The following is a 14,337-nucleotide window of genomic DNA, read 5'->3' on the forward strand; positions in this document are numbered from 1 at the left end:
AGCAATCTTTCTATTGGTTGCCCGAGAAAGGGGGCGTTTCCTTTCCCCCTTCTGTCCGTCGCCGGGCGCCATGTTGGTCCATGGCGCCATCTTCGATGGCCTTCGGGGGAGGAGCTTGTGGCGTGGGCGGGGCGTCGTTTAGCACCCAGCCAGCGGCGCAATGGGAGTGAAGCTGGAGGTGTTCCGGGTCCGTAGCGCGGGGTCCCGGACTAGGGGGTGGCTGAATTTCTGCTTAGTGGACAGTAGGGAATCGGGTGGGCCGTCCTCGTGCCACCGCCACATCCCCTTTGGTGCATATCTTGGTGGCCTTCTGAGCTCCCGGGGGCGATTCTGGGCGGATTCCCCTAGCCCTGCTTTGGCGGGATCCATCATGGGGGCTCTTTCCCTAAAAGTCGGGATAAAGAGCAAACTAGTCGGGCCCGGGCACCCACAACGCAGGCACACGCCCCGCAGGATGCTTCCGTTTATGGCAGTGACGCGGAGCGCCTGTCCCTCCAGATGTGGTTTCACTACAACTCCCATCAGCTCTAGCCAGTATAGATAATGGTGAAGGATGGTGGGAGTTGCAGTCCAACAGCATCTGGAGGACCATGTATTCCCTATTCGTGGTTTATGGGAAGTCATTTTGAAAACTGGGCTAATAGATTGATCGAGCAGGCTCTAAAAAACGGTGATCTTGTTTGCAACGAAATAAACGTATTGTCAAATATCTATATTTCCTGTATATGCATAATGTTTAATTACATATGGAGGGGGTTTTATGTGGAAATACGGCCCTGAATGTTACCCTTTCCCCAAGTATTCTTAAGCCCACTAAGCCTTATGTGGAAATAAGAAACGTTGCTCTTGAGAAACCATGTCTATCTTTACGGCCTTGAATGTTACCAGTGGCTGTTTCCTCTTTCCTGATGCAAATTGACTCTGTAAATTTTAACCTTATCTCTTCCTTTCTACCATTTAAGCAAAATAATAATAATTAAAAAATGGTTTTTTTTTTTTATATCATGGGCCAGGTTAGAGAATCTAATTAAATTCTGCAAGGAATTACCTTCAATGGATTTAACTAGCGTAGCTGCATGAGCATCTCATTTCCTTCTTTCTCCTGCAGATGATGCTGTATCTGTCTTTCCCTGTTGCTGTGTTCTGGGTTTCAAACCAGGCAGAGTACTTTGAAGAACATGTAATCAAGCGGAAGGTCAGTCGTCTATAACTAGAAAGGAGAGAATGCTGTGGACTAGTGCAATGATTTCCAAACTTTTCCTGTGCTGTTTTTTCTGTCCTTGAAACTCTGCTATTAAGTTCAGTTCTGGAATTGGAATAAAAAACGATTTTACTGCGTTTTCCTTGACATTCATAGTTGGGAGCCTGGCTCCTACAAGCAAATGTGCAAACGTCTGGCGTTGTTGTTGTTTATTCGTTCAGTCGCTTCCAACACTTCGTGACTTCATGGCGTTGTTAAGTGCTGTTAAATGCCTGGGAGAAGAGAAAAGTCTTGACCTGGCGCCTGAAAGATAACAGTGTTGGTGCCAGGCGAGCCTCATCGGGGAGATCATTCCACAGTTTGCTGGGTGCTAAGATAATGGCTTGTATTTGGGATGTTATATGGTGCGCTATGTTCTTACTGCATTTAGGAGTAAGAGGGGAAAAATCTCAGGGGAGAATGGGTAGTTTGCTGGGGTCCCTCCTCCCAGCTGCTTTCTGTTAAAGTATACATGTGCTTGCTTGTTGCATGGCATGGCTTGTTCACTTTGCTGATTTGCTCTGTGTCTTTGATGTAATTTAGAAGGTGCGGATTCAACTTTGGGAGTATTAAATATGACTTTCAGGCCTCTCCATCCCTGCAGTTATATGATTCTCTTCCTAATACTTTTCCTGCAGAGAGAGATCTATCCACCAGAAGATGATTCTCAGGTAAATATACCTCAGCTATGAATATCGTTATTGTATGTCTAAGAGAAACAGATTAATGGCGAGACTGGCACTTCTGTCTTCTCCAGAGGAAAGAGCTGGAGGACTTCAAAGTGCGAATAAGGAAGAAGCAGGAGGAGCGGCTGCTGTAGACGGCGAAAGAGCCATGGTGTGGCATTCCCCCTCTCTTCGCAGCTTGATGCACTCTGAAGAGATTTGCCATCACTAGTGGCCTTCTCCTTTAACGTGATTGTGCTCCTCCAAGACACTTTGAACGATGGAATAAAAGGAATTGCAACACAGTTCCACATTGTATTCCCTAATCATGGTTCTGAATGTGTTTGCTAGTGCCTGAAAGTACTTCTGGGGTAAGACTGAGGGGAAAGTGAAGAGTCATGTTATTCTGTCATGTTATTCTGCCTCTGTTGAACCCTGCCCTTGGTTTGGAAGGTGTCTCATGTGAGCCACATTGAATAAAAGCACTCTATACGAAGGCTGAACCTACATATCTTCCTATAAAGGTGTCTTCTGGGATGCAGTTTGTGCTTCACTTGCCCCTTGGAGTGAAGTTCAGACTTTTATTACGGTAGCAAAAAGCATGCCTAAGTTGCTTTCTTTTCTCATTGAGAATTGGAGAATAGAACTACATTTCTGAATAGTGATGGCTACATTATTAAGTTTATGTAATAAAGATGTACGTGGAGGCAGGGGGAGGCAAATATAGGAATGTTTTTTTGGGTGCCTACAAATACACCATTTTGAGAACGGTGGTAGCAGTTTCACTTACCTCTTCATTACTGAAGTGAGATCAGAAGGAAGAAAATGGCGTCAGTTTTGAGTTGGAATAGAGAAGAGTCACTTGTGGAAAGTCATTGCTTGGTGCTGTGATGTGAAGCCACCTCCCCCTTATCCTCAGAGCATTTTCGCAACTCAAGAGTGTGTGGTTTTTTAAAAAACACACAAAGAAAAACTAGAGAGATGCAGTGTATTAAAATAAAAGTAAAAAACAAACAAACCAAAAAGGTGGACAGCCTGCCTGAAACATGGATGGAAGGGTCAGGACTGCTGGCTGAACAAGGATTTGATTCCCTGGAATATCTGTCAGCCATGCAAATTGGGAGGCCAGGAAGAAAATGGTTTCGGTCACACTGCAGGTGAAGACCTTGCTGAGATTTCTTTTCTTTTTGTTTTTGTACATTTTGTCTATCCTTTTTGTGACTACTGTGCAATCCTATGCATGGTTACTCACTTATTCCTAGATAAGTGATTGCAGTCTCAACTGACTTTTTATGAGAACTGCATAATTCTGGTGCGCCTCCTGTCCAATTTCCTAGTGCACTGAAAAACCAATTTTACCATTCTCCAAATCCGCACTTGTGAAAGTATTTCCATGATAATGTATTCTTGCAGAACATGATTTTGGTCCATAAATAACCACACATTATCCATCCAGTTCTAAGAAAGCTTCTTTTATTTCAATTGTACATTGTGGCAGCACTTTCTGAGGCTGGGGGAATGTCACTAGAGGTCCTCAAGAGGGTTAGAAACACAGGGCTATTGGTGTGTGTGTGGGGTGTTTGGGAACACTGAGTCAGGGTACATACGAACATAAGAAGAGCCCTGCTGGATCAGACCAAGGGTCTGTCTAGTCCAGTACTCCGTTCACACAGTGGCCAAACAGCTGTTGACCAGGGATCCACAAACAGGACACGTTGCAACAGCATCCTCCCACCCATGTTCCCCAGCAACTGGGGAATATAGACTTATTGCCTCTGATACTGGAGGTGGCACGTAGCCATCAGGGCTAGTAGCCATTGATAGCCTTCTCTTCCAGGAATTTATCCAACACCCTTTTAAAGCCATCCAAATTGGTAGCTATCACCACATCTTGTGGTAGCGAATTCCATAGTTTAACTATGTGCTGTGTGAAGAGCTGCATGCATCCCATGGGGAAGCAGCACCAGTGCTTGATGGAATTGAGAAACAAGGTGCATGCATGTGTCTAAGGTCAATAGGATTCAGAGGGGAGGTAATAGCAACATAGAAAGCTGTCTTATACTGTGTCAGACCCTTAGTTTATCTAGCCTAATATTGTTGACACTGACTGGCAGCAGCTCTCCAGGGGTTTCAGGCAGGAGTCTTTCTTAGCCTTACCTTGGGAGTTTGAACCTGGGACCTTCTGCATGCAAAACATATGTTTTGCCACTCGAAGGCAGGGAAAGGGAATTGCAAAGAAATGAGCAAGACAGAACCTACAACAATTTTCAAAGGTGTCCCTAGCTCTGGGGTGGAGGAAATATGGGGTTAAAGCAATGCATGGTGGATTTGGAAGAGGAGTCCTTGCAGTCTTTAGGAGGAGGTACTAGGGTCCTGGGCCTTGAAAGGTTTGGGGGTTGGGCCTTTTATTTTGCCTGTTACAGCTTCTAGCTGCTTGCCATGGATGCGGTTGATGAATGAGAAATAGTCATCTGTGGGTGCGATGGGGACGAATGGGATATCAGAAGCAGCACCTTCATCTTTGCTCTCCTGTTGAAGCAAATGAAAAGGTCAGTCGTATCCCAAATTTGTTTTTCCTCTTCTCATCTGGCCTCTAATGTCATAGTTACACAAGAGATAGGTCTGACTCTACTAGTAGATATTGCAGTTTGCAATATATCGGCAATTGATTTCTGGCTGCCAAACTCTTTAGAAAGAGTGGCACCAAAATGACTTCCTACCGCCCTAAATTATACTGTAGAAATGAAGAGTGTTTTTGTGTGGGAGGACTATGAGCTCCATTCATTCCTAGTTCTCAAAATTCCCAGCTCAGAATTCCAGGTGTAGGTATGTTCTACCAGGCTCCGGTGGGTGGATCTTTGGGTTCCATTAAAAAACAAAATACCTCACAAGCTTAAAGTCTGCTCACCCCTGTCATAGATGATTCTGATACCCAAATAGTGGCCTTTATGAACATGGGTTATGTTTTCTTATTCATTCGAATCCTGATCCTAGCAGCTTTAAGCAGCAAACTGCCTCCAGTTTCCCACCATCAGCACCGTCCACCCTTTGCTGCCACTTGTGTATACCACACTTGTGCACTGATGGCTCCTGGCATTGGGCCAATGTAGAATCTTTAAGGTCTTCTGTCCTTGTAAAGACAAAGCACTCTAGTCTATTAATTCATGTCGCATCCAAACCAGAGTTGGAAAAGATGCATCAGTTATAAAATTAAAAGTTTAATGAGAGATGTTTGGGGGATTCAGGATTGGGTGAGATGGAAGGGAATATTGGTTATCACACAGGAAACACGAAATGAACACCTGAACTTCATTCAGACAACACAATAGTCAACAGTGGGATAATAACTTGTCCGTTGTTTATCTGTGGGGTACCCTCCGCACGACACGATAATAACCAATCGTGGGGTGGATTAGGATCAGCCTTGAATTGACTTAGTCCATGCTGAGTTGACTCACTCATCCCCCACCCTCTCTCCCCTCTCAGTCCTCCTGCTAGCATCCCATCAGCCATTGTTGCCAAAAATCTATCCTGCCAGCTGGGCTAGAGCAGCAGCCACCACTTTGACTGCTCTTGCCTTGTGACTCTGTGGCTGATTAAATAACTAACGATACCCTCCACACAACACGATAACCAGTGGAGGTTCAAATAGCCAACTCTGCACAGCATTTGTTATTTGCATTGGTTATTTTGGCCAAATAACCAACCTTTGGTTAAAGAATTCACTCCACACAACACGATAACCCATGGTGGGTTAAACCACCATGGGTTATTGTGTTGTCTGAACCCAGTCTAGGTCTGAGGTTTTAAAGTAGGCTTCTTGCCAGTGCTATTAAGAATCAAGGGTAGGGTTCAATTTCCAAACACTTTCATTTGCTTGCTGTTCTGACTGGTACTGTGCTCCCTTTTAGCCATTTGCCTGTGATCTTGCCTAGCAAAGGATATAGACTAGAACAGTCTATAATTTTAATTGCTCCTCTGTAGTCTGGGTGTGGAAGCAGAAAAAGATGAAATACAGGCCTTGCATATGAACAGAATTAGCCTCCACCAGAGGGTTTTAAATGACCACTAATTATTTCTACCTTCAACAAGTAAAGGGCTGCTGGTCTGTAGTGTCTTTCAAGCCTGAAGGTGTACAATACAGTTATGCTCCTCTGTTAATTCTTCCCATGCCCCCAATAAGATGTATACGGACCTCACCTGAATTTTAATTTGAATGTTTTTTTGCCCAAATGTTAAGGACATCTTTTTTTGGATTTCGAAACCTATCATTTTAACGAACCTTTTGTTCACTCTAACAAATAACTAAGGTAATAATTTTCCTCTTTCTTCCTCTTTTTTTGAAAAGGCGTGTAACCTGTGTGCCACTAAATAAAGTTCACACACTCAAGCTCCATTCAGCTGTGACACAGTGCAATAGGGGTAGAATGGGTTTGAGTGATGAGGTTTCAGTGGGCCTCTGGCCTGATCCGTACTCCTTTCAAGTTCCCAGGGCCTGGAATGGTTTGGGTTTCGGTGAGGAATGCCCTGAGGGGTTCTGAAACAAGATTACTTTAAAGACATGGTCATGTGCACTCTTGCAACGCTGAAGGAGTTATTCATAATTTGGGAATGGTGAGTCTGATGCAGTGGAAATAGGATCTACGGCTCAGTGCTTGCAGCAGTGCAACAAAGGTTGATTAATTATGTTGCAGTAAAATTATTATTATTAATATTAATAATAATAATAACACTGAACAATGTTAATGTATCTCAAAGTGGTTAGAACATAGAAGCACTGTGATTCTTTCACTGTTATCAACTAGTAACTTTTATAGCACCCTTGCCCAACTTGGTGTTCCCCAGATGTTTTGAATTTCAACTCCCTTCAACCTCAGCCAGCATGGCCAATGGTCAGGAATGCTGGGAGTTCTAGTGTACTACATCTGGAAGGCACCAGGTTGTGGAAGGCTGTTATAGGAAAGCAATGGTGCCAGTTCCTTCAGGGGGCAGATGCAGGAGTATCGGTCACACTGGGGTTGGGGTGGAGAGATCATCCTAATCCCAACCTCAGATTGCCTGGCTTTGATGAAGGAGTTTGCCTTTTCCTGTCCATGATGGTCTCTTTCTTCCTGTTCCACAGCAGCAACTAGTGGAGACTGGTGGTGCTGGTTTTGGTGAGACTGTGAATCCATTCTTGATTTCAGTCAGAACCCTATAGGAGCTATCCAAGGTGCTGAGCCTGCTTGGGGGTGGGGTTCAGCACCTCGGGTAGCTCCTTTAGAAGTCTGGCTGGTTCTGACTGAAACCCAGAATGGATTCACAGCCCCACTGAAATCAGAGCCACTAGCCTGCACTGGAAATAAGGAGATCAGCGATTCCAAATGCGTCCTGGATTATTTGCAAGACCATTTTCGCAATGCAAGAAGACTTTGGGGCAGCTGCCTTGCGGCAGAAATCCACATAAATGCCTTAATTTGTTTTTATCCATGCTTAGCAAAGGATGGCAGAGCAGCAAGGTGTGTGAAGAATCACTTCACAGGAACGGGATCCATGCTGTGCTCTTGGAATGGAGGCAGAAGATAGCTTTGCTTCTGCAAGGAAGTGCTAAAACCCTTCTTTACTCTGAATAGGGAAACCCTTGAAAAACAAAGTAAGGCAAGCTGCGTTAAAGTCCATTCAGTTTAGCAGTTTGCATTTGCAAAAAAGGAAGAAAGAAAAGAAAAAGATCAAAACAAGACATAGTCATTCAACAGGTGCACCTTGTAATAATCACGAGGGTCCTATTAAAGAGTCCTACAGCTAATAGCTGCGAGGAAATGCCTGTAATCCAATATATTTTGTTTCCTTTACAATTGCTTTCTTCCCACCCCACATATTCTTGGTATTTTGGCCTAATGTGGGTTTAATTCTTCTAAGGCAAAAATATTGCTCGTCGTTTTTACATTACCAGATAGGTTAATAATACAGGAATAAAAGAGACAGACCTCTAAACAGAGCAGTTATATCTGTTCAGTGGTGCAGTGTGACACACAGCTCCCATGCTCTCATTGCCCCCAAGAAGGATCCATAGTCAAGATTCCCTGCTTTTCCATTATTTCTTCATGGGGGAGCTCACATTCCCAGCAGACTGTCCTTGGTTAAGTACATCCACATGATATACTTAATATTTCAACTGCATCTTCATAACACATTTTTCATTTTTTAAAAAAATCTGATACCTCTTCCCACTTGAGTCTTGAGGGTGGCAAACAATCAGCAAACAATCAATGCAAACAATCAGATAAAGCAGAACTGGCTGCTAAAATGGAAGCCTGCTTTGTTTATTGATTTATTTCAGAATATTTTTACCTTGCTTTTTCCTCACAGAAGCTCAAAGTAGTTTACAATTAACCCTTTACGCTTACATGGAGCTATTCTACATGAGGCATTTATTGTGTGCTTGTCGTTCCTTACTCATGTTTTTTATGGATTCTTTAGATGACATCATGGCTCTCCAGTTTCACTTCTGTGTCTAAAGAGCACTTTCAGTGAGTTTAGAATGGGAAAATGTATTATTTATGAAAGCAAAAGGAAGCGCTTTCCCCATGTGTATATGCACTATTCTGCTATACCACAGCACCACCTAGAGGTTATATAGCAGAAAAGCTGGAAATGAAATGTTCTTTGTATAGTGCTAAGATCTCTATTCTACGAAGTAGGTACAGCATATTAACAGCCTTGTGTAGAAAAGCCCTTGAGTCACTGTGTGAGTCACGGAATGTGTCCAGGGTGCCATATTTGTTTAAATTAATTTCTTTTGCTACAGTCCATGGCTGTGAATGAAGTGCTTTGAAGAGCGTGACCAGCTATCTATTTGCTTACCCCTCATAGGAATGGGTACATCTAGTCCGGTACTGTTGACGCTGACTAACAACAGCTCTCCAGGGTTTCAGGAAAGGAACCAGGCCTACGGGTGCCAGGGCAGATATAATGTGTCTCAGCTGTGTACTTGAAGGTTTCACTGTATCAAACTAAGGAATATTCCAACCCGAGTGAAGATGCGTCCTTTTTCTAGTGGTTAATACATTTGATGCTTTGTTTTAGTTTTTTTGCTGACAATTTCACGTTTAAAGGATGGTAACTTTTAATATTCTTGGCTAGTTGTTACCGGAAATGCTGCAAGCCACCTTTGAAATGTTTAGTGATAAGGTGGGACAGACATTTTAAAAATAAGTTATTGCAAATGCCTTATGCTGTAAGTGTTTGGGATTTCGTCTTTGTGTGCTTCTTCATTCATTGATTCTGTTGCCCACTTCATTTGCTCCTGTTTGGGTGCTTCCAGAGGTGCTTCCTGTGGATTTAAGAAGGAAGTTCTTCCTCTGGTTGGAAGGGAAAGACACTCAGGCTCAGGACAACTTGTTGAAGCCAGTCTGGTCTCCCTCCCAAGTCCAGTCACAATGGGCCTTGCAGCATGAGCATGTGCAGCACATTTCGTTAGGGTGTGCACCCAGGTAATTAAATGTTTGGTTTTTTTTTTTTAAAAGGTGAACACTTATTGAATACTCAGTCATAAAGGGCATTGTTTGTATTCATCATTTATTTATTATATACTGTAGATACTGATGTCCTGCTCTGCATTCGGCTTGCCTGATCAGGGAAGAGCCATTGTAGTCTGTTTTTGTTTGTATTTTATGCTTTTTATGGTTTTACATTTTGTAGATTTTTTTTAAATGTTCACTGTTTTAACTTTTGTAAACCACCCAGAGAGCTTTGGCTATGGGGTGGTACATAAATGTAATAAATAAATAAATAAATAAATAAATAAATTGGCGGGGGAGAGATGAGGAGATGCTCCTCAAGCCCCAGCATTGGTGGGACTTTGTGGTGACACTGGCTGGAGGAGGGGCTGATGAGGTGATATTTGCCTTCGGGGGCCCTTCCTCCTGGCCTCTTTGAAGCATGGCTCCCAGCAGAGAGGCTCCTGGCAGAGTGATTCCTTTTTGCTCCTGTTGCTGGGAACAATGGCGCGCTGTCAGGGGCAGCGGCAGCAGAGCAGCCAGAGGGCAGCTGGAGGGCCATTCCAGCTGCCTCTGGATTCCCCTCCGGATCCCTACTCAATGGCTCTGTCAATTCAGCGCTTAGTGCTTGAGACCTTAGGGTGTGCCTGGACACACCCAGCACACCCTTTGGGCACACCTATGCCTTGCAGTTCATCATTGGCTGGCAGCTGTTCATCTAGACTTTGTCATTTGACCTGGGCATAGGGTGGCATTTGATTCAGGATCAGTGTGGCCATCCCAGACTTCACAGCTGGACTTTCTGCTTGGATATAGACTACTTAAGACTACAAGTCAGAACCAGAGCTAGCTAAGAAGCATGTTATTGCCTATGGGCACAATCCAACATAAAGTTATGCGCACCTAAGACAATTGATTTATTTCAATGAACACCTAACTCTGTGCTGGGCTGTGACCAAAATGTATGCCATCATCCTGTATTTGTTCTAGGAGGCATCTTTTCATATTCACTATGATCAGTTGTATTTGTACTCAGTCCCCTTATTCTCATATGTTACTCATCACAGTTATCTTAATTGCTCACAAACTTAATGTGCATCAGTCATCCCATACAAATATGTGTTTGCATGTATGCAATCCCTTGCATTCCCTTCTTTGACACATAATCCCTTTTCATGAATTCCTGAGAACCATTCCCTCTGAGCAACGGTTGGGGACGAGTGCTGATCTTATGTAATGAAAACAACACTGGCCATGCACAATAGAGAGGGGTGTGTATGCAGTATTTTCCACAGTGGTTATTAGATGTGCATGTTCAATGATCCTGTTTATGGTTGTTGATGCAATCAGTATCCAGGTGTGTTGCCACATTCTGAGAACATGTGAGGGAAAGAGGTAGGCATGGGGTGATATAAAACAGACAGAAGTTGTTTCCCTTCCTTCTGGCCCATATATCTATAATGCAGACTAGGATTCCTCTTGGCCTGTGATGAAGAAGGCTGCCATTTAGAGGTTAATTGTGATGTGTATCTCTGTGCTGCTGCAATCAAGCAAGCTGTTCAGGTCCAATGAAAGTCCAAGCGTGGTGACCACTAGCCATTCATCAATTGCCCAGGAACTCACCTGGCCAAGTTTTGCCATTGAATGTATGTTACTGACTGGTACTGCCACCAAGCGGGTTTCCTATAAACACAGTGGGTTGGATCCTGATTTATGTGTGAATGACTGTGCTGGTAGAAGTGGGCGTCCTTGCCCCTCCAGCTCCCTGAAAATGGTACAGGAGAAACTGCAGAGCCGTATTGTGTGGGGTGGGGGTGGAGGAGTCACCAAATATCGGGCAGAGGGGCCTTCTGCAAGCAGAAGACAGATCCTGGATCCAGTCCAGTGACAGAAATAAAGCAGCTCAAGTTCAAATCAAGAAATAGGTATTGGATAGGTATTTCAGCAGTTTTTTCTGAAGGCTTGAACTAAATTATATAGGAGGCAATGACTCTGCTCCATATAAGTGTTAAAAGAATCAAATAGATCTGATTTATAATATTGTACAAAGAATATGCCTGATCTTTATCATCCCAGTGATTTTAGGTGTGAGTCCCACACTAAAGAGTAGAGTGGCTGATCCCAAATAATATATAGTTCATAGTGCATCTCCAGTCATCCGTAGCATATCTAAAAATTTAGTCTGTATCTTTCATCAAATCATCCTTCCATAAAGGATAGAGTCATGCTAGTCTCTTCCATAAAGAGTCATCTTAAACTAAAAGGTGCTGCTTGTGGCATTTAGCACCTTGATGCCACCTTTGGGCATTTGGTGATGATGATCGTGATATTTGCCAAGTGAGAAATGTGTCTTTGAAAGTGATGGTTGTCATGGAAGAACAGCTAAATTTCGAATTCTATCATTTAGATTCTAAATGAACAAGATAGATTGTAAAAACACCAGAGTTATCAGAAGCTCAAATGGATGCAAGCAAGTGCTGGTTGCATTGGGTTATAATAACAAGTTTGAATAATGGATTTTGGCTGTAGACTTTGTCAAATGTTGCCTCCATTCAAAGCCCCATGCATGGTCTGATCGGGACAAAGTGATCTTGTTTATTCAACTGGCTGCATTACTTCAGTGGAGGGGACAGCACTGAGCACACATCTCTTTCTGCATGTGCTAGTTTGAAATAAAAGGGGCTGCTCCTGTAGAGAGAGGAGTTCCATCTCTGTGTTTTGAGTCCCTGTGTCTTTTGCAATGTGCCAGATCGGGACATGCGCTTAACAGTTTTAGAGCACCGTGTGGCTTTCTTGTTTTTTTGATGGAAGCAACACTCCACCAACCCACTATTATTTCTTCTGTGAACCGTTTATCATGACTTTCTGTCAAGTTTATGTTTTTCTCTGTGCTTTTTATTGAACGCTCAGCTATTTTGTTGTGGCAAAAGATATTTGTTGCTCTCTGCAGCTTTCTTTGTGCTCTACAAGTTTCATTCTATTCAAATTTCATATGGTAACCACAGCAACATGCTGGCTTTTAAAAGTCTTATTATATGCATACATAGGAAGGATCTACACTACTGCTTTATAACAGTTTATAATGGTTTTGATAACTGTTCAGGCTCAGGACACATTACATATACTGTTTTCAAAACGTTTTCAAAGTGTTATATCCTGCTTGGTGTAGATATGGCTGTAATAGGATACTTGTGATTGTATGTTCCTTTCCAGGCAAGGCTGTTTTAGCTCCCTCCTCTGTACTTGTTTACATATGGTGATTCCCTGCATTTCCACCCAACATGTGTATAATTACCATTAACTTAAATCTGCATGTTTGGACTTTCTGCTTTTTCCATATGAATGCAATTCTCTACCTGTATGTGGTTCATACTCCTACCTCTATGTCGTTCAAAATAATAATAATAATAATAATAATAATAATAATAATAATAATAATAATATGATAGGAATAGTTGTGAAATGCATTATAATTCAAAATATGGATTTTATGGAATAGATCCACAAGCAAGTGAATAGATTGCTGCACAGAAATCATTCCAGCAAAACATGTGCACTCTGATGGAACACTTCACACATATTTCTCTGTGGGCTTCCCACTGGAATCAGGAATGTGTTCCTGAAGTCTGTCTGAAATTGCATCTGATCCATGTGGGGGCTGCTTCTCCACCCAAAGAAAAAACTGCATGGAGCATTGGTTCAACCAGCAGCACCACAGAACTTATGTCTTTGCCATCACAAAACATTCCTGCCACCTAGGAGAGGCTGGAGAGGGACTAGAGAGCAGCAGCTGTAGCTATTATGTGGGTTTTGAGTATTTCAAAGCAGAAAGTACAAATCCTCTATTTGCTATGAAGCTTGCTGGGTAGTTTTTGAGAAGATACAAGGCTGCTTCCAGACAGAGAGCTCCTTGTGCAACCAGTCAACAGGCATTTTGACCTATTCCATCATTTTCCCCTGAAAAGCATTTTTCTTGTCAGAAAAAAGATGGAAGAAGCTGTTGGAAAACACGAAGGTTACAAGAAGAAGATGATTCTGTGAATGAGGCAGGGCGATTTCAGAATAAAAGTCTTTTGTGGAAGCACCCACAGATTGCTAGCGTAACCTACCTTGAGGCTAAAATACCACCCTAGGCAACTTAAAGCAGCTTTCTCCATCCTGGTATTCTCCAAATGTTTGGACTTCAACTCCCATCAGCCCCAGCCAGCATAGACCTCCAGATATTTTGGTCTGGGAGCCGCAGTCCAAAACATCTGGAGGGCCCAAGGATAGGGAAGGCTGGGGGCTGTCTTCATGGTGCTGAGTTGACTCCGCCTCCCTCCAAAACGCCATGGTTTAACTCCCCATGATGGCGTCAGGTAATCCCAATGCCAAGGAGGGAGCATGGGCTTTCCGTTGACCATCCAAGTACAGGAGCCCACCCACCCCGCCGCCCTCTTCCTGATGAAAGGAATCACCTTCCACCAGGGACTGCCCCCGAATTGGCCCTGAAGTGATGACAGCTGGCAGAAAAGCTGTACTGATCTCGCTCCCTTTGAAAAAGTCGGGGAAAGTCCCTGACTTTTTCAATGCGTAGTTTCACAGGAAAGCCCCATGGTGGCTGTGAAGCTGCGTCTGCATCATATAACTGGGATACAAATTTACAAAAGTAAGGGTTGGGTCTCTGGAGGTAGGGGAAGCCAGGGGCTCAGAAGCAAGGGATGTGAAGGAAAGGGGCAGACTAGGCAACGGCCTGAAAAGCTGGGAAGTGGGGTGGCGACAGAAGGGCCCAAGGCGAGAATAGTGTGGAGGACAGAAGAGCCCAAGGTGAGTAGTGCAGAGGGCCTCTCCTTGCCAAGAAAAAAGCAGAAAGAGGAAATGCCTCATGCAGGCCCTTGTGACAGAGCTTTTTTCCCCTTTTTTCTGGAAATGGGAGAACTGTGGCTGGAGGAGCTCAATTTCACATACCTGTTTT

General features: G+C 43.5%; 2 protein-coding genes across 2 annotated transcripts in view; one reads left to right on the forward strand and one right to left on the reverse strand.

Annotated features, from left to right (window-relative positions):
* Positions 1 to 79: 79 nt before the first annotated feature.
* Positions 80 to 2,212, forward strand: LOC134396706 (protein PET100 homolog, mitochondrial). The gene is made up of 4 exons (XM_063123256.1): positions 80 to 187; positions 1,109 to 1,195; positions 1,879 to 1,911; positions 1,998 to 2,212. Exons 1-4 carry the CDS (start codon positions 161 to 163, stop codon positions 2,058 to 2,060), a joined length of 210 nt encoding a protein of 69 aa, XP_062979326.1. The 5' UTR covers positions 80 to 160; the 3' UTR covers positions 2,061 to 2,212.
* Positions 2,213 to 4,257: 2,045 nt separating this feature from the next.
* Positions 4,258 to 14,337, reverse strand: part of PCP2 (Purkinje cell protein 2) — a 29,791-nt gene continuing 19,711 nt past the window's right edge. Inside the window, exon 4 of the mRNA XM_063121530.1 lies at positions 4,258 to 4,434. Coding sequence (XP_062977600.1) covers positions 4,258 to 4,434 — 177 coding nt within the window. The remainder of the gene's footprint in view (positions 4,435 to 14,337) is intronic.

The sequence above is a fragment of the Elgaria multicarinata genome, chromosome 3, assembly GCF_023053635.1.
Source record: "Elgaria multicarinata webbii isolate HBS135686 ecotype San Diego chromosome 3, rElgMul1.1.pri, whole genome shotgun sequence".
Taxonomy (NCBI): Eukaryota; Metazoa; Chordata; class Lepidosauria; order Squamata; family Anguidae; genus Elgaria; species Elgaria multicarinata.